General features: G+C 56.8%; 1 protein-coding gene across 3 annotated transcripts in view; it reads left to right on the top strand.

Annotated features, from left to right (window-relative positions):
* Window positions 1-19806, top strand: part of CD82 (CD82 molecule) — a 51997-nt gene that overhangs the window by 23557 nt on the left and 8634 nt on the right. For 2 of the 3 annotated variants that reach the window (NM_001145218.2, XM_085008261.1), the window contains 4 exons: window positions 3113-3195; window positions 8482-8554; window positions 13799-13923; window positions 14063-14137. In NM_001145218.2, coding sequence (NP_001138690.1) covers window positions 3133-3195; window positions 8482-8554; window positions 13799-13923; window positions 14063-14137 — 336 coding nt within the window. In that variant the 5' untranslated portion in view covers window positions 3113-3132. Of the gene's footprint in view, window positions 1-3112; window positions 3196-8481; window positions 10162-13684; window positions 13924-14062; window positions 14138-19806 lie in introns of all 3 variants that reach the window. The other variant, XM_085008269.1, reaches the window with a different exon arrangement.

The raw sequence follows: 19806 nt of genomic DNA, 5'->3' as shown, positions 1-19806 counted from the left end.
TCTGGCAAACTTCTTCCAAAAAAGACCAGGCGGTAAATGTTTTAGCCTTTGTGGGCCACTGATCTCTGTCACAACCGCCGTCCTCTGCCAGTGATGGCAGCTGTGGACAATACGTAAACCAGTGAGCAAGCCCATGTGCCAGGACAACTTATTTGAATGGCCTGTGTGACAAAATACTCTTTTTATTTTCCCCAACTATTTCAAAATGTAAAGTCTCTTCTTAGCTTGCAAGCCATACACAATAGAGGCAGTGGGTTGGGTATGATCCCTAAGTGGCCAGTCCCTGCCCTACACTAACCCTTGGTCCTCTCTGTGGGTGAGGAGACCTAGGTTAAGCCCCCCTCGCCCCCCCCCCCCCCGGGTAGGCGGCAGAGCTGGAGTGTAACCCCAGGCCTCTGAGTCCAACTCGGGTCTGCTCGGGGCTGGGTGGTGAGTGTGGGCTCCTTGAGGTGGATGCCATCCCCAAGTGGGGCGACCCGGACGCGTCCCCAGCCTGAGATGACTCCCCGCCCTTCATGGGACGGCCCATCCTCTGCCCCCGTGTGGAGAGCGTGCTGATCTCCGGCTCCCCGTTTCTCTGAGAGGGAAATGAGAGCACGTGCAGGCCACAAGCACTTCATGTCCTGGATCTCGGCCAGTAGGCCCAGGAGTCTCCCATCCCGGGCGGTGATTCTCAGCCCCGGCTCCTCCCTCAGGGGCTTCCCTGATTGGCCAACCCGCCTGCCAGTCAGGGGGCTGCCTGGCTCCTGCACCCACCCGACTGCCTCTAGGAGAGGAAGGAAGAGGTGGCTTAAGGGGCCAGGCGGCCTGGGTTCTGTCCTTGCTGATCCATGAACCGATGACCTTGGTCGAGGTCCTTCACCCCTCTGGGCTTTAGGTTGCTCAGAGGATGCCGAAGGGCATTCTTTGCCCAACGCCTAGTACAGTGACAAGTGAGTGGCCAGAGACCACCGCGGTCTGGAGTCTGGGGAAATACTAGCCCAGCAGCCTCTGCCTACTCTTTGCCCGCAAACCAGAGCTCCTTCAAGCAGTGACCTGAGTAGGCACCACCTACTTGGACAAGGGAATCCCAGCCATCTCCAGAGACCCCTCCGTAGAAGGCAGCCCTTCCAGGGGAAAGAGCTGGAGCGCTGGAACTGCCACTGCCTAAAGAGCTGTGTGACTCGGGCAAATCTCCTGACCTCTCTGAGCCTGCCCTGCCCTGCTTAGGGCACTGGAAGCCCTCCTCACCGTCTGCGCAGGTCCTGAGGCTTAAAGGGATGACAGATGCCAGTGGCTGCCCCGAGTAGGTGCCGATCACCAGGAGGCCAGGTGTTGACTCCTGTCTAAGAACTGTTCCCTTTCCAGGAGTTCTCTTCGTGGCGCAGTGGTTAACGAATCCGACTAGGAACCATGAGGTTGCGGGTTCGGTCCCTGCCCTTGCTCAGTGGGTTAACGATCCGGCGTTGCCATGAAGTGTGTGGTGTAGGTTGCAGACTCGGCTCGGATCCCACGTTGCTGTGGCTCTGGCGTAGGCCGGCAGCTACAGCTCCGATTTGACCCCTAGCCTGGGAATCTCCATATGCCGCGGGAGCGGCCCAAGAAATAGCAAAAGACAAAAAAAAAAAAAAAAAAAAAAAAAAAGAACTCTTCCCTTTCTGAACACCCTCCATCCTGCAAGGCTGCCCTGGAGACAGCTGGAGCAGAGGATGTGGGTGCCGGAAGGTGTAGAAACTGCCTTCCCGGACTCTCCAGAGCTGTGCAACAGCGCAGGCCAGCATCACTCGCCAAAGGATGATTTCCACACTTCTCCAGTTTCACAAGAAGTGCGGCGGTACCAGTCGCGCTGCCGGCTGCACAGAGCCAGCCAGTGGTGGGGTTCTTCTGGGGGAAATGATAACTTATCTGTGGGCTGCCGGGGCCGCCCCTCTGACACTTACTGGGAGAAAACTCAACAGGTCCATGGTAGGGACGAAACACATGCCTCCTCTCTTGCTGTTTTGTTCTGCGCAGTTTACGAAGCGCCTGTGGTTGTCAGGCGCTGCGTGGGAGGGGAGAAGAAACAATAGCTTTCCTTCATGTGGACCGTCCCCAGCAGGCCTTACTAGGGCCAGGCCTCGGGCTCAGATCTCTCAGTCTCCTGACACGGGAAGAGCCCTTGTTCGCTCCTGCTCTGGCGCTGGGGGAGGCCCCAGGTGGAGTGGCCGAGGCTGGACTTCCCTGGCTCTGAGTCTCTGCTGTCCCCGCATTTCTCAAACCCTGATCTTGGACCCTGATAGCCTGGAAGAGTGTTCAGTGTCATCTCCCCACGGACCACTTGGATTCCCCATAAATCTTTATTCAGACTTTGCTTCCATGCCTCATGTGATGGGGTGCTCACTACCACGCAGGCAGTCTTTTCCTTCTTTGGATGCTTTTGCTTCAGGCTGTGCCCAAATTGCCCCCTTATCTCCCCTACCCCGGTCACTGGAGGTGTAGAAAGTGGAAGCTGAGGTCCCACTTGGCAAAGGTGATAGGACAAGGGTGGGGGGACCTTCGTCTGGATGGGGAGAATCCCAAGGCTTAGGATGGCCTTTCGTCCTTGTAGGAGGAAAAAGGGGTGAGGCTCACATCCAGGGTCTTCTATTCTTCTGCTCTGTGGTCTGCTTCCCCCCACCCCGCCCCTGCAGCATCACCCCCCCTCCATAGGACAGTGGGAACTGGGCCTGGTACCCACTCCCCCACCCCCACCTCACCAAGCCCAGCTCTGCCCGTGCAGCTGTCTCAGGCCAGCTGTCTTGGCCCCAGCTGCCTGCACTGTCTCACTCAGGGCATGAGGGCTGGCTGCTGTCATTCCTGGCTTGTCTGGCCTCAGGGAACCTGGGGGTCTCCTGCATAATTTCCCCCCAGGTGGAGTGCCTGATCCAGACCCTAACTGCTAACCCACTCGCACCCCACTGTGTGGCTTTGGGTCAGTCATCTAATCTCTGCAGACCTCAGCGTCCCCTCAAACAGGCCCTGACATTAGCACCTGCTTCGTGAGGTGGTTGGGAGGGTGAGCTGGGCTGCCTGGGCTCCAGCTGTTCCCTCTCCGCCCCCAGCCCGGCCAGGCCCTGCCCTGCACTGATGCACCTGTCTTCTCTTCTCTCTCCAGGGAGCTCCAGGACCAGCAGGATGGGGGCCGCCTGTATCAAAGTCACCAAATACTTCCTCTTCCTCTTCAACTTGCTCTTCTTTGTAAGTATGACCCGGGTCACCCACTGCCTCCTGGGGATGGCTGTGTGTGGCTGGCAGGGGGTGGTACAGAGGCCAAACTGTTTGACACACAGGCGGATGGGGAGCTTCCCAGCATTCCTAGCTGTCTTGGTGCCCTGGATCCCTCGACCAGCCTTCCCCTCTCCTGGAGCACCCCCCAGGGTTCCGCTCCCTCATCAGTGGGGAGTGGCTGGGGGAACTTCTGGAACCTGTCTCCTCCTGTCCCGAAGCTCCATCCTGCCCCATCTCCTCTGAGGGACTTGCCTGTTAAGCGCTGGGTCTCAGCTGCCCCACACGGTCGTGGGGATCCTGCGCTCCCAGAGGGTGGGCATGTGGGCTCTGGGCCAGAGTGAAGACACAGTTACTGTCCCCTAGGCCCACCCTGGCAGCCTCATCAGGTCACGAGCCACGGGGCCGCCCCGAAGGAAGCTCTGTTCACATCTGGAGCTGCTTTTCCTGGGGCCTCAAGTTTCCTCTCTGGTCTGGCACAGACAGCCTCCTCTTGCCTTGGAGTTGCCAGGATGGTGGAGAGGGAGAGTGTGTGTGTGAGAGAGAGAGACGGGGAGGAGAGTGGCCTGGAGAGACCTTCAAAGTGGTGCTGGGGACAGTGGCCTCTCATGGTGCTGGTTCACCCTATCCTATTCAAAAAGATCAGATTTTGTAGTAGGATATTTATTACGATTCAATTTTATTTTAAAAAATATACCCATACATGGGTCTTTTTGAGAGACGATGTACCTCCGAATGTTACTGTTGGGATTCTTAGGTATTTGGGTTTCGTTCTTTTTGCTCCTCTGCAGTTTCCCAATTTTTCTCCAACGGACATGCATTCCTTGTGGAAAAAAAATCTTATAAGTTATGTAGGATTAAAAGAAAGTTTGGAAAATAAAGAATCATTCTCAGTTTCCCCTCATCACCTTAACCTAACACATAGATACTTACAAGTGTGTTCCTGGCATACATACCCAAGGACACACACACACACAACAAAGACACACACGCATGCTTGTGGACAGCCCTGGTGCTGCCTGCCCTGCTGCTGGTCCACCCTGGCTCCAGCCCCAGCTCCCTCCCTCCTCGAGGACAGTGCTGAGGCCCCACTGCAGCTCTGGTCCCCCACTGACAACCATGGGTCTGGGTACCTGGGCTTCCCAGCTGAGTGGTCAGATCCTTCCTGGCTGGGCCAGGCTTCTGGAAAGCAACTGCCTACGCAGGAGAGCCAAGCCTTCTCTGGCAGGCACTTGGCTCCCAGGCTGAGGCCCAGCTTTAAGGGCCAGTCGGCCAGGACAGGCTGAGGGGTGTGGGAGCCTTGTGGTTCTAGCCCTGGGTCTGCGCTGCAGCCTGGGAGGTGGTGGGGCTTGGGGTTGGGGGTACAGACGGCCCCTCTCCCCCCATGCAGTGACTTTGTGGAGGAAGGGAGAGGGCTGGATGGTTCGGGCCAAGCTTGTCCCTTCGGCTCCCAGGCCTCCCTGTGGAGCCAGAGCCTGGCCGGGCTGGTTTCGCTTGGCCTCATCTCTGCTGCTCCAGGGCGCTGGCAGGAGGCAGAGGTTCACTTTTTCTGTGCTGGGGACCAGGCTGGGGTGTAGCGGGGGAGGGGGAGCTTTTATTACAGGAGGGTGAGAGGAAAAGGAGAGAATGAGAGACGGGGTGTGTGTGTGTGTGTGTGTGTGTTTTCATTCACTCATCGCTCATCACTCATTCACCAGATGTGTATCTGACAGCCGTACGTATTCAGACCCCATCGTGGGCACCTGCTAGACATTCGCCACTTCTGCACCCTTTGGGCTTATGTTCTAGGGTGTGTGGGGGGTGATGGGCTTCGATCAAATCCTTATTCAGCTGGACAATGAAGCTGCCATTGTGAGAGGTGCTGGGAAGGAGAGCAGATGATAAGGCTCTCGGCCTTGTCAGGCGGTCAGCAAGGGCTCCGTGGAGTTCCGCGTGCGGCTGGGGAGAGCGGGGTCTGGGCGGCAGGAGCGGAAGTCCAGCGCAGGGGAGTGGGCCAGGGGGAGCCACTCCAGGGCTCCCCGCATAGGCCTTCCAGGAAGGATTTGGGTCTTTGTTTCATGCACAGCGGGAAGCAGTTACGTGACTGAATTTGTGGTTTGGCACCATCCGCTCTGGCTGCCGTGTGTGTGTGTGTGTGTGTGTGTGTGTGTGTGTGTGTGTGTGTGTGTTCAAGCATGCACGTGGTACACGTGTGCAGCACTCCCTCCTGACCCCAAACTCTGCTCTGGCTGCCGTGTGTGTGTGCGTGTGTGTGTGCGTGTGTGTGTGTGTGTGTGTGTTCAAGCATGCACGTGGTACACGTGTGCAGCACTCCCTCCTGACCCCAAACTCCCTAGAAGGTTGCCCCATCAGCTCTTCTCAGAGATGGAGAAATCCTGAGGCTGCGGTGCCGTGGCTGCTCTGGGGCAGGATGCCGGCTACGGGGCCCCTGGCTCCTGGCTGAGCCCCACCCAACCTTCCGGTGGGTCTGGAGAGGGGTGTTGGGTATGGGGGTGCGCCCTGTGGCCCTCCATTCCTGGTCCACAGGGAAAGGGGGTATCATGGTGCCCCCCCATTCTGGCTGGCCCCCTGACCTGGGCTTGTCCCTGGCTGTCCCGTGACCTGGCAGCCGATCCAGCCACACCTGGCAGTCAGGCTACCATCACCAGACCTGCAGAGAAGTGAACCCACAGGCCCAGGGACTTCCCTCCCAGGCTTCCTGGAGGCCGGCTGAGGAGTTGAGCCAGCAGTCTGGGATTTTACTCTGTTTGGGATTAATCTGCCCAGAGGGAATTTTCTGCCCTGCCTCCCATTCTCTATTCGGGAGGGCGGTTCTCCCCGCTGCCCTGCTCCATGAGTGCGGGGAGCAGACAGGCGCTCTGCCACAGGGCTCTGAGGTAGCAGGGCAGACTGTGTGCCAGCTGTGCTGTGAGGTGGGAGGCAGGGGTGGGCAGGGGCCCAGGAGTCTAGGAACCAAACTGCCAGGTCCTGTAAAGCCCGCCTTTCTCCCGATAAGCTGTGCCGCCTGAGGTGCCCCCACTCGCGGGTGGACCCTTCCTCCTCCTCCCCGGGGTCTCAGTGGCTTTCCTGTCCCTAGGAACTGGCATTCTAGATGAAGGCCCAGGATGGACCCCAAGTACCCCTGCAGTTGATGCGCCAACATCTGTCCTGATGAATAGTCACACCTGACTTTGACCTGATGGGTGAATTGGGTGACCTTGGGCAAGGTCAGGGACCTCAGTTTCCCATCTGTGAAATGAGGACAGTAACAAGGCCCATCTGATAAGGAGAGAGGGAGGGACACGTGAGCTGCTGGGGAGACAGGTGGGGCGGTCATTGTGCCTTCACCTTCCTGGCCATCAGCTGCTATTGTCTTCAAGGGGCCTGGGCCAGGGTACAGCGAGTTCAGGATCAGAAACAGCCCTGAGGCGTTCCCGTTGTGGCTCAGTGGAAACGACTCTGACTAGTATCCATGAGGACACAGGTTCAATCCCTGGCCTCGATCAGTGGGTTAAGGATCTGGCGTTGCTGTGGCTGTGGTGTAGGCAGCTGTAGCTCCGATGTGACCCCTAGCCTGGGAACTTCCATATGACTCAGGTGTGGCCCTAAAATAATGAAAAGAAAAGAACAGAAAAGAAAAGAAAATAGCCCCAAACTGTATCACACTGGGCCCTGCTCCTTTCCCAAAAGAAAAATTAGTCATACTAGCTTGTCTTTTTTTTTTTCTTTCTGATATTGTGTTCATTATGGATTTTTTCCCATTAATTTTAATTTCTAAAAAAAGATCACGATAAACTCTTATTTATCTTAGTTACTGAGTTTTTCGGTGTCCTCTTAGTTTATACACCTGAGGCAAGCCCCGCATTCACCTTACCCGGTGTCTCAGCTCTGATCTCGAATAACTGTGGAGCAAGGTTGATGAAGGCCCTGTTCCCGCTGTGGCTCAGTGGGTTAAGAACCCAATGTAGGAGTTGCCGTCGTGGCTCAGCAGAAGTGAATCTGACTAGTATTCATGAGGTTGCAAGTTCGATCCTTGGCCTCACTTAGTGGGTTACAGATCTGGTGTTGCCGTGAACTGTGGTGTAGGTCGCAGACGCAGCTTGGATCTAGTGTTGCTGTGGCTATGGTGTAGGCAGGCAGCCGCAGCTCCAATTTGACCCCTAGCCTGGGAACTTCTATATGGCATGGGTGCAGAAGTGAAAAAGAAAAAAGAAAAAGACCCTGGGGGTGGGGGCTGGGGCTCACCCCAGGCTGAGGGCTTTATTGGTACTTCTGGCCTTGCGCCTGAGGGTACGGATGATGGCTGAGGCAAGAGGGACCCCAGGGCAGGTAGTAAACGTGGGTGGGGACGTGCTGGGACCCTGAAGGTAGCTTGTCCCCCAGGTGGGCCCAGGCCAGGCCCCAGGGAAAGGCCAATCTTGTGCGTTGACACAGGCCTTCCCAGGCCCTTCCCCAGCTCAGCTGGCTGGATGGATGCTGGGTCTTGGCTTGGTTTCCACCTGGGGAGGTGGGCTCAGGTTTCAGGCCTGCTCTACTGGAGGGGAGGGAAGCAGGAACTCCCTGGGCCTGGGCGTACACCAGCCATCCCCCATCTGTCGACTCTTCTAACTGCATTGACACAGTTTGGTTCACGAACTCACTCATGAGTGAGTCCTCAGCCCCCGGTACCATCAGTGCCCAGGTACACAGGGCTGCATGCAACCCAGCCCTGCCCTCAGGAAGCTCACGGTCTAGCCAGAGAGACATGTGGGAAAGTTAAATCTAGTGGGCAAGGCTGTCGAAGGGTCCCCCAGCAACTGTCACATAGCAGGGTCCCCTCATGCTGCCTGGGGGTCAGGAAGTCTCTTGTGGAAGGTGGCCTTGGAGCCAAGATCTGAAGGACAGATTGGCGGCTGATGATCAAGTCCACGGAGGGTTTCTCCACCCCGAACCTGGCTTGGGAAGCTCCCAGCCCCCAAGTTGGGGAAGGGCCAGGAGTTAGATAGGAGGGGACCCTGGCAGGAGGCTGAACCCCTAAAGCCGCTAGGCTCAGTTTGAGCGCACATGGACATAAGGTAGGGGAGACGACAGGCAGGAGGGACTCGCACTTGTGACCCTGCTGTCTGCGGGCTGCGGTTGGCTGGACTTGGGGCCTGAGGTCATCCAGACATCCCTGGTCTGGGCAGAGATGGAAGTGGCTCCCCCTAGGTCCCCCAGCCCTGGGTTCAGGGGCAGCTGGGCAGGGCCCTCTCACCCCATCTGCTCTCTGGCCCCCCAGTAACAGCCCCCTTCTCTTTCCAGGTCCTGGGCGCGGTGATTCTGGGCTTCGGGGTGTGGATCCTGGCCGACAGGAGCAGCTTCATCTCTGTCCTGCGTAAGGACCCCTCTGTCCCCTGCCCCAGCCGCCTCTGAAGAGGGGGTCAGGGCAGCAAGCAGGGCTGCCCCACAAGTACTTGAACCTCAACAGCTGGTCCCTTTTCCCGCTGACCTCAGGGCCTTACCCAGGTCCTGCTGTTGACCATTCCCCCGTGGGCCTCTCTGCAGGGGTTTCCAGAAGGAATTTTTCCCTCCCCCCCCAAACAAAGCTGCTGTTGTGTGGAGAAGCCTGGGGGTTGAGGGAGGCGAGTTCTCCATCCCGGCCCCCTCCCTCCGCCCTGACCTTAAGAAAGCCTCTAAGATCTCCGTTCCCATTTGCCTGCTCAGCAAAATGTGGACAATGGTCCTTCCCCTTCGCAGTTCAGAGAGACGGAGGAAAGGACCAGGACAGTAGATTGGCTGGTGTCTGAGAAGCACCTACTGTGTGCCTGCCCCCGGGCAGGTGGGTCAGGCAAGTGCACCAGACCGAGCATCTAGTGTTTGTGGTCACGATGCACTGGGCACACTGGGCCCGAGGCCAGGCCCTTGGCACAGATAAATGTCTCTTAATCTCACAGCAGCAGGAGCTTCCCGCTTTAACAAATGAAGAAGTGAGGCTCAGAGACACCCCTCACTCAAGTTCACACAGCCTCTGAGTGTGGACTCGAACCCCCAGAACTTTGCTCCTAAATGCCTCACACAGCTGCGGGAGGCGCCACATGGAAGCCTCGTGTCTCCTTCTTGAAGCTGGAGGGAAGAAGCCCAAGGCTCTCCTGCCAGGATGCTAAGAGGCCCCTCTAGTCTACTCACTGTCTCCTCCAGGAAGCCTGCCAGGCTTGCTGTGCCAGCCTCTGGTGGCATCCTGAGGTGGGAGGGAGGCGGAGCAGAGCACAGCGATGCCACGCCCCTCGGCGAGGTTGTCCTTGGCTCACTTCCTCTCCCAGCAGCTGCCCCAGGCCAGCAGGTTTGGACTCAGGCCCAGGACAGCTGCTCGATTTGAATGAAACGGAACCAGGCTAAGATGGGTGATGGAAGGGCCACACCTGTTACCATGCCCCGGGGGCTAGGCCTCCCCTCAGACACAAAGGGAAGCAAGGATGATCCACCCTGCAGCCACATCCGAGGCGGTCTAGGGCTAAAAGTCCTGACTCCTGCTGGGGGTGGGGTGGGATGCTGAGTGTGCCCCATGCTGGGCCTAAGGTTTGAGTTTCCTGCCTCCGCTGGGTGCCCACTCCCCCCACGCCCCACGCCCTTTCCACATAGGACACATCCTCCTTGTCTGGGCTTGCTCCAGGCTCCCCATTTCCTGGGCTGTGGCCCACACCCAGCGGGCACTGCGCCGGGGCAAAGTCTCAGGGCCCAGCCCGCCTGCTGCATTTCTGCCCTCTGCACCCAGCCCAGGGCTCCAGGGCCTTCCTGCTGCCCCTCCCACCTCCTCCCAGTTCAGAGCTGAGAATCCCGAGCTGGCCAGACTTTAGCAGCCCCCTGGATGCACCTGAATGTTTTTACAAACACTGGGTCTCCCCTCCTTCCTCTGCAGAGGGATCTGACTGCATTGGTGTGGGAGGAGGCCTGGAGCACTGCGATTTTTTTTTTTTTTTTCCATGTCTTTTTGCCTTTTCTAGGGCTGCATCCATGGCATGTGGAGGTTCCCAGGCTAGGGGTCTAATCGGAGCTGTAGCTGCCAGCCTACGCCAGAGCCACAGCAACGTGGGATCCGAGCCACATCTGCAGCCTACACCACAGCTCACGGCAACGCCGGATCCTTAACCCACTGAGCAAGGCCAGAGATCGAACCTGCAACCTCATGGTTCCTGGTCAGATTCATCAATGACTGAGCCACGATGGGAACTCCCCTGGAGCACTGTGATTTTTAAAAAGCTTCCCAGGGGCTTCCCCTGGGAAGTCTGGGTCCAGAAACACCAATCTGCTGGTCCAGTCACTATACCCTTGGGTAAACGGGCTCAGAGAGTGCAGGGAGAAAAGACTTCCTGAGAGTCACACAGCAAGCGAGGGTCAGAACTGGGAACCCGACCGGCCCTTCCCTCATTCACTGGACAGGCTACCCCAGCCTACATGCTCACCCCTTTCTGAGTCAGGTTGCTCAGATCAAGGTCAGACGGAGACCCTGGCGGAGGACAGGGACTGGTATCAATGAAACGGTCTGAGGAAGGAGACCCCTGAACAGGGTTTTCAGGCCCGGCCTTGCTCCTTGGACCTCATCTGTGGCCTCTGAGCTGCTCTGGGCTGTCCTGCCTTGATGGACACGTCAAGGTGTAAATCTCTCTCTCTCTCTCTTTTTTTTTTTTTTTTTTTTTGTCTTTTTAGGGCCACTCCCACAGCATATGGAGGTTCCCAGGCTAGGGGTTGAATCGGAGCGGTAGCCACTGGCCTACACCACAGCCACAGCAACGCGGGATCCGAGCTGCATCTGTGACCTACACCACAGCTCACGGCAATGCTGGATCCTTAACCCACTGAGCGAGACCAGGGGTCGAACCTGCATCCTCATGGATCCTAGTCAGATTCGTTTCTGCTGAGCCACGACGGGAACTCCTAGGATATAAATCCACCCTCCTCAGGCTGTGGTGGAAAACTTAGCAGGACGGTCTGGGTAAAGGGCCCTTTTCAGGGCTGGCACGCAGTGGAATTCCAGGTAGTGCCAGTTGTTTTTGGGGGGTGGGGGGACTCGCTAGGAGGGCTTGTTGGAACCCAAACCTGGGAAGTTTAGGCAAAGTAAACCTGGACAGCTTTCCCCTGCTCTTGTTGATGCCTGAGAGCAAGGGCCATGACGGCCTGGAGTCAAAAGGAAGCCCCCTCACTCACCTCCAGCTCTCGGGCCTCTGCCCAGCTTTCTGGCGGCTCCTGTGAGGAGCTGGGCAGCGGCTACACTGCCCTGGCGCCTGAGAGTGGGGTGGGCTGGCCAAGGCTTTTCCTGAGCTCCAGAACATTCTGTCTGTGCCCAGAGGTGGAGCTGGATCACACCTTTCTACCCACTCACACGCCAGCTTCCTAGTTATTCCTTAAGGGCGCTCACGCCCGCTCTGTGGCCAAGGTGGGGATCTCAGCCTCTGAGATGTCCCCAGGGAGTCCTGGGCTGTCAGCCTGTTGACGGTCAGCTGTAGCAGCCCTGGCTGTGCCTGAGTCAGGAGGGAAACACATTAAAAATTCAGGTTCCAGAGTTCCCGTTGTGGCTCAATGGTTAACAAATCCAACTAGGAACCATGAGGGTGCGGGTTTGATCCCTGGCCTCGCTCAGTGGGTTAAGGATCCAGCGTTGCCGTGAGCTGTGGTGTAGGGCACAGATGCGTCTTGGATCTGATGTTGCTGTGGCTGTGGTGTAGGCCAGCAGCTGTAGCTCTGATTAGACCCCTAGCCTGGGAACCTCCATATGCTGTGGATGTGGCCCTAGAAAAGACCCCCCAAAAAAATAAATAAATAAATAAAAAATAAATGAAGGTTCCAGTTCTTCTGGAAAGTCTGCCTGGCTGAGAGCCCCAGGAATCTGCATCCCCAAGTGGTTCTTCTGGTCTGCCGAGGAGGTTCTGCAGCCTTGTGAAAACACCCTGCCCCGCCGCCTCCCTGAGAGTGCCATGCCAGCCACTGCCTCAGGGCACAGGGGGCTGTCGGGAGGGAGCCCCACAGCCCCCTACCTGCGGGGAGGCACGTCCACCCTGGCCCTCACAGTGGTCCCAGCCTCAGGGTAGAGCATCCCCAACGCGGCCCCCCCATCAGTGAGCTGGAGCAGATGGGAGCTTTTCCCTGTGTGATCTCATGGGATTCTTGGGAAATGCTGGTCCAGGGCCCTAAGGAAACCGACTCCCACCTGCCCCCTGGGTGGGCTTTGTCCTCCAGAAGCCCCGAAGAGGGTCTCTTGCCATTAAGCCCCTCTCTCTGCTTCAAGCATGTCACCTGTCAGACTCCCCTCTCACTCACCCTGGGCCATTCCTTCTCCCTTTCCTTCCATTCTTCAAATACACCCAGCTTACTCCTGCCTCAGGCCTTTGCACCTGCTGTTCCCACTGCCTGGAATGCTTTTCCTCGGATCTTCACTTGACTGACTTCTCCCTTCTCATCGAACTGAAAGTGTCACCTGCGCATCAGCTTTCCTCCACTGCCCGAGCCCTCCCTGCCGGGGCACTTGACGTGAGCTGGCATCCGGATCCCTCACACAGCCAGAAGGCCTCCCCCACACCCCCTCCCCGAGTGTCAGCTTCTTGGTGTGGGGACCTCAGCAGGCTGAGTTTGGTATCCTCAGCAATTGGCATAGTGCCTGGCATACACTGGGCACCTGGTAAATCCTTGTGGACTGAATGAAGGCGTGAGCGTACATGTGCCCCGGGCATCAGCAGCAAGAGCGTGGCCTTGGGGGTCTGCCCGTTTCCCAGCTCTGGCCCTTGTGGGTGTGCCTCTCTGAGCCTCAGTTTCCTCATCTGTGAGATGGCTGTGCTGGTGCGGAGATGGCATGTGTGAAGCCACTGAGGCATAGTGAGTGGGCAAGAGAGACCAGCATTTAGTGTTTACAGACGAGGAGGAAAGCAGGCCCTCGGCGTCTGTGGCCCCAGCGGAACCTGCCAGTCCGTGGTTCGTTAATTCGGCAGCTATTCCTACAGCCCTTTGCTGTGCCAGACGCTGTTCTGGGGGCAGGGGGTTCAGCAGGGGCCAGAGTTCCTGCCTCTGGGCAGCTCACATCCTCTTGGGGAAGCAGACAGTGAGCCAAGTCAGTCGGTCAAACTAGGGTTTTCTCAATCCTGGTAAAAGCTAAGGAGGAAAATCAGGCGGGGCTGGGAGTGAGGACAGGTGGGGACAGGTAGCTTCCAAAGCAGGTGAGGGGCAGATTCCTTGCTGGGTGGCTGACCGCCGTGTCGCAACCCCAGGGCAGGGGTTTGGCAGAGGTCCTGGGCCTCAGGGCCCTGCACCTGACTTTGTGCCTAATAAGAGCAAGATAGGAGTTCCCACCCTGGCTCAGTGGAAATGAATCTGACTAGTATCCATGAGGACAGACACAGGTTCGATCCCTGGCCTTGCTCAGTGGGTTAAGGATCTGGCGTTGCTGTGAGCTGCAGTGCAGACCATAGATGCAGCTCGAATCTGGCACTGCTGTGGCTGTGGCGTACGCCAGAGGCTACAGCTCTGATTTAACCCCTAGCCTGGGAACCTCCATATGCCGTAGGGGCGGCCCTAAAAAATAAAATAAAATAAAATAAAATAAAATAAGGGCAAGATAGGCAGGCTGACTTGAATACTCTTCTCCACCCCACAGAGACCTCCTCCACCTCGCTCAAGGTGGGAGCCTACATCTTCATCAGCATAGGGGCCTTCACCATGCTCATGGGCTTCCTGGGCTGCATTGGTGCCGTCAATGAGGTCCGCTGCCTGCTGGGGCTGGTGAGTATGGCCCTCCCCGCTGCCCACCCAGCCAGGAGGGGCTCGCGTCCTGCTCCGGGCTGCCTGGGTAGGGGCATCTGAGGTCAGTGGGACTTGGTGGGGGACCCCAGCTGACTCCGTGCCTGCTCTGTGTCCCCAGTACTTTGCCTTCCTGGTCCTGATCCTCATCGCCCAGGTGGCTGCTGGGGTCCTCTTCTACTTCAACATGGGCAAGGTAAGCAGCCCCCATCCCCACCCCCGACCAGCCACACAGGGTGGGGGACAGACAAGAGCCCTCTTCATTGTCACAGAGAAACCCAGAGGTGCCAGGGCAGCCTCCCAGGCCTCTAGTTCCCTGTGGTCACATGGCAGAGTGTTAGAGGAGGGGCCAATGTGGGTGCGCAGAGTTGCTGCTGGGCCCAGATCTTGACGCCATCCAGCTCTAGCTGTGTGGCCATGGGCAAGCTTCTTGCCTCTTTGTGCCTGTTTCACCTTCCCTGCACTGAAGGCACCAATAAATTTAACTCTCAGGGTGGCTGTGATGATGCAGAGATTGTCTTAGCACAGTTCTCAGCACCTCATCCACAGATGAGGCCGAGGGAGGAGAAGGTCAGTGAAAACATTCCTCCTGTGTCAGAGGGAAGACACTCAGCATCGAGGAACAGAAAATTAGACATATTGGGACTTCAACTCTAAGGACACATGTTGCTGACTTAGCCGACAGTCAGGCTTGGGAGCTCAGAGGCCCTGTCTGTTCAGCACCCTCATCATGACCACTCGCCTCCATCACGCCACTTGCCTCATGGCCACAAGATGGCTGCCACAGCACCAGAAACAACATCCGTACCACTGTGGCCAGAACAAAGGGAGTGGGGCAATGCCAGCCAGGGCCATCTCTTTTATCAAAAAATGTCTTCCCCAGAGTGGGCTGTAAAGGCACTCCTGGCTTCAAGGGAGGCTGAGAAAGTGACGATCCAGCTTTCAGACTCTAAAGACAGAGACAGAAGAGATAAGGAAGCTGGCACTGGCTAGTGGGTGTGCCAGTAGATTGTGACTGTCGTAGTTCTCATTACGGAGCACCTCCTATGTGCACACGGTATCTTCTAGAAGCTTTATGCGCATGATCTCGTCCTCCCAACAGCTCTGCCTCGTAAGTGTTATGGTGATGGGCAGGGAAGCCGATGCTCAGAGAGACAAATAACAACTATGGCATCAGTAATAGTAACTGTAAACCCCCCCCCCCCCCCATCCACACACGCTTGCATTGCTTCGCCAAACACACAGTATCCTGGGCGCGGTGTCAGCCACTTTATGTTCCTTCTTTCCCTGAGCCTCACCTCCTCATGCTGCAGGAGGGCAGTGGCCAGGCCAAGTGAGAGCCCAGGCTCCCCGAGGCCACAGTGCACCTGTGGCCCAGCTGAGGCTGGGCCCTGCCTTCCTCCAGGCCTACCGTTCTTGTCCACCCATAGGGTTGGCAGAGCCAGGGGCCAAGTGGATGCTTACATTTTACCATTTGAAGGTCAAGCTGCCACAGATCCCTCCTGGAAGGAAGCTGAGAAACCATGACACCAATATCAATAACTGACACTTAATAGAATTTAGAAGAAGCCTGGCAGTAAACACTTTGCACATACTGCATTTAATTATTCATTCTTCACTTCAAGACCCGGAGATTGTAGGTATGAACCCCCTCATTTTCAGAGAGGGGGAGTAACTGGGCCAGAGGTCACACAGCTAATAAGTGGCAGAGGCAGGATTTTAAACCCAAGCAACTTGGCTTCTGAGCTCATGCTGGTGAAATTTTTATTATAGTGGCTCCTACCTGAATCTCCTTTACTTATATATAATCCACGCCCAGCCTGTTTCCCAGGAGAATTGGAGCTGGCTTCCAACATACGCATAGAGCAGCTAAACATCAAAATGAGAAAGATCAGAATGCCCACTGAGACAGGGAGGAAGACTGCTGTTCCTGAAGTTAGGGGACAAGATACTCACAGCAGCTGAGAGCTAACTTGAACACTGAGCTTCCTGGCAGCCAAGGCAAAAGGGGAAGTAGCAGTTTTAGTAGATGAAAGGAAATTCGCTTGGCTCCCAGAGAGAAAGCCAGTATTAAGGGAAAGGGAAACTACTTTTCCAGTGAAAGGGTAGTGAGATGGCACCTGAGGCTTCTCTGGGACCCAATCATTGGTACCTGACAAAGAGAGTGGATGAGAACTGGGCCCAGAGACCCAGTTCCTATGACTCAGCTTGGCAGGGATGTCAGGCGTTTCACCCTTTCACTCCTGTGTTTCCCCATCTCAGGGCCGCCTCTGTCACACCAACCACATCCCAGGAGCTGAGCGAGAGTCACTTGACACAAGTTTCAGTTTTATGAGCGTTTTCAAGCTTAAGAAATTGAGGCCCAGAAAAGCAGTGACCTTCAGCCATGGTCACGTGCAGCTCGGATGTGTCAGGGCGGCGATTTCCACCCCGATCGCTCTGACCCAAGGCCCATGCCTCCCTCTGCACCTTGCCACCTCCCCCAAGGAGCTGGTATAATCTGCTTGGCTGCTGACCAGGAGCCATGCCTCAGAGGTGGCCCCCGGCCCCAGAGCAGGACTTCTTTGGAGAATCAGCTCCCCTGACTTGAGTCTGGACTGTGTCTATCATGATACCACCACCCCCCGCCCCCATCCCCGTCCCCTCCTCTGCCTGCCCCCACCCCAGGCTCCATACCTCACGCCCCCACCCCAAGTCCCAGCCCACCTCACCTTGGCCCACCTCCTTTGCTGGAAAGCAGTGGGAAATTTCCTGGCTTTGCTGGGGAAGTTCTGGCGCCACCCGATCGCCGGAGTTAGAAGGAACGATTTATTTTTTCTTTCCCAGCACATTGTAAATCCCGGTGGAAGACTAAACATGCCCTTAGTGCTGTTTATTCCTGCAGATGAGGCCCAGCTGGGGAGGTGGGACTTGTGTAAGCCCGAAGGAAAAGCTTTTTGGAAGCCGATGGGCCCCATCTCCCCCCTCTCTCCAGGCTGCCTGGGCAGGTGGGAGGGACTGAGCTGCTGGGCTCCCCTGAAAGTGGGCTCCAGGGCTGCCCTCCACCCTTCCTGTGCCAGACATCTGTCCGCAAGGCAGCAACAGGCGAGGCTGGGGTGGGCTGAGCCGTGGCTTCCACGTCTGTCAATGGAGGAGAAGAGACCTGGCTGGTCCCCACCTCCACCAGGGCTGAGGGGAGCCCAGTCCTCAAGGCTTGCCGAAAGCACGGAGAGGCAGCCGGGGCCTGGACCCCAGAGCCTAAGGGACCACGCAAGGGCCCTTCTCTGAGACTCTCGGGAAGTTCACCTCTCTGTGCCTTAGTTTCCTCCTTTGTCAAATGCCAGGCATCCCACAGGGCTCCTCTCCTTTATCTGCAGTTCCAAAGCCCCCCAAAGACTGTCAAAACCAAAAATACCACGTGTAACTCATATGGTGGCAAAATCAAACCTGAATGGAAATGAGGTTGTTTATGGCCTTGGTTTACCCCCCTCAGTGTCCCTTGGGGAAGAGGAATGGGAGCGACCGTGGACGGTGACACGCAGCCCCCGGCCCCGTCTGAAATCTGACCGTTTCTCAGGCCCAGAGCCCATCGGCCTCAAAGGCCACCTTAGAGCGCTGCTGGGAGGATGGAGAGAGATGGCAGATGGAAAAGGCAGGGACCGCCCGGCCCAGAGCAGAAGTTTGCTGGCATAACCGCAGCAGTTTACTATTACTCTCGCCATTACTAGCTTCACTCATGCCTAGTTAGCGCTCAGTAAATGGCCCTGGTCCCGTTGTCATCAGTATTAATGTTAGTAAGGGCTGCGGGAACCAGGACCGCGCTGGGAAGTTAAGATTCTTCTGGCTGGAGTTCCCGTCGTGGCACAGCAGGAAACAAATCCGACTAGGAACCATGAAGTTGCGGGTTCGATCCCTGGCCTCGATCGGTGGGTTAAGGATCCGGTGTTGCCGAGAGCTGTGGTGTAGGTCACAGATGCAGCTTGGATCCCGCATTGCTGTGCCTCTGGCGTAGGCGGGTGGCTACAGCTCCAATCCAACCCCTAGCCTGGGAACCTCCATATGCCTCGGATGCGGCCCTAAAAAAGACCGAAAAAAAAAAAAAGAGAGAGAGAGAGAGATTCCTCTGGCTGTTTCCTCAACTTATCATTATCTAGCCCTTTGTTTAGTGGGAAAAGCCCAGGTCTGGGATTCAGGGACCCCATGTTCTAGGGTGGGCTTTGCTGCTGCTTGCTGTGTGGCCCTGGACAAGTTACCCAGCCTCTCTGAGCCTCACATGACCTCTTGGGCCATTCCCAGCTCTGACTCTCTGGGATTCTGACTTGTTCTCTACAGGCAGTGGAGGGTGGGCAGGGGTCAGTGAGGAAGGACATGAACTGTTGCCCAGGATGTGCTGGGCGCTGGGCGCTCGTGCAGGCTATGCCACAGACCTGCACACCGAGGCCACTGGGGCTCCAAGAGCTTGAGCGGAAGGCCTGAGCCTGGAGGAGAGAGGCTCCTGCGGTCCAGGTGGGAGAGGGTGTGGGGGTGGTGACGGTGGCTGGGCCTGAGTGCTGTGTGCTCCCCAGAGGGGGTGGCCGGCCAGAGCTGTGACACCCTTCCTTCTCCTCCCCTCCCACCTAAGAAACCCCAGATAGCCAAGTAGCCAGTGCCCACAGGACCACATGCACAGGTGGTGAAACAGGTTCCTTGAGGACAATGCCAGTCTGTGAGATGTCTGCACCCTGTGATGGAAACTTCCTTATCCATCCACCAGCTTGGGTTTCTTCTGCCCTTGGGATGCAACTGGAGCCAGGACGGGTGGGAGGTGTCGGGGGGGGGGGGAGGGGCCATGGAGGGGGGTGGGAGGGCGGTCCTGGGGGAATAGTGATGGCAGCCTTTCTCTTCCCTTTTGGGAAGCAGGAAGAAGGCCAGCAAGCTGCCCTGGAAAGTATCTTGGAGACCAGTGGGCGGAGACTCAAGACCTGGCTTCCCACACTTGACTCCACCCCGCCCTCAGGGAACCTATGGTGGGGGCGGGGTGGGGGACCTGATGTGGTCCCCTGCCTAATTCTGGGGTAGCTGGTTATGTAGGTTGTGGCAGCACTTTCAGGAAAGGCTTGAGTGGTCTCTAAGAGTAAACATGCCACCCCCTCCACACGTGCCAGGGCAGAGGATCTCAGGATGAAGCCTCAGAGCCTTTGGCAACACCTTCTGTGGGATCCCAGGGAGGGGACAGGAAGGCGTGGGCCCCTTACATCGCATGGAGGCCCCTCGTTGTAGGAGGAATTTGATAACATTAGAGCATAGAGAGAGGGCAGAACACCATCCCAAAGAGCTGTCAAAGGAGCCTGGAAACTTACTCTGGGGAGGAGCAGGTAAAGGGAGATGTGGTTTGGTCGCAAATATCCAACTGCTGTTTGTCCGGGGAGAGAGCAATATGATTTGCTCTGTGTGGTCCCAGCTGGGACTTAGAGGGAGAGGAAGGATGAAAACTAATGGACAGATGTCATTTGGGTTCGATTTAAAATGCATTGCTTGTATCAAGAACCTCCCCAACCCTGCAGTGTGCTATTTTGTATGGTACTGAGTTCCCCATCCTAGGGAGCATTTAAGCAGAGCCTGGAAAGTATCTTGGAGACCAATGGGCAGAGGACTCTTACATTTGGATGATATGCTGAACTCAAAGGTGTCTTCTGAGTCTACCTCTAAAAGCACAGCATGGGCAGTGAGCGGAGAGTCATGGCAGAGGGGACGCGGGGTCAGGTGGAGATGGGGGTGGCTTGCTATGGTTAAGATCTCAGGGTTCCGGAGTTGCACATAGCAGCTTATGGTCACATCTCCGCTGCTCGCTAGCTCTCTGATCTTGGGAAGTTGTTCTCAGGCTCCAAACCTTGGTTTCCTCCTCTG

This window comes from Sus scrofa, chromosome 2 (genome assembly GCF_054392235.1).
Source record: "Sus scrofa isolate SSC_HxYL_T2T_F1_AM1 chromosome 2, Sscrofa_HxYL_maternal_Yorkshire_Landrace_v2.0, whole genome shotgun sequence".
NCBI classification, from domain to species: Eukaryota; Metazoa; Chordata; class Mammalia; order Artiodactyla; family Suidae; genus Sus; species Sus scrofa.
Note: the sequence above shows the minus strand (reverse complement) of the source record. Positions and strands in the feature narration are given on the sequence as shown.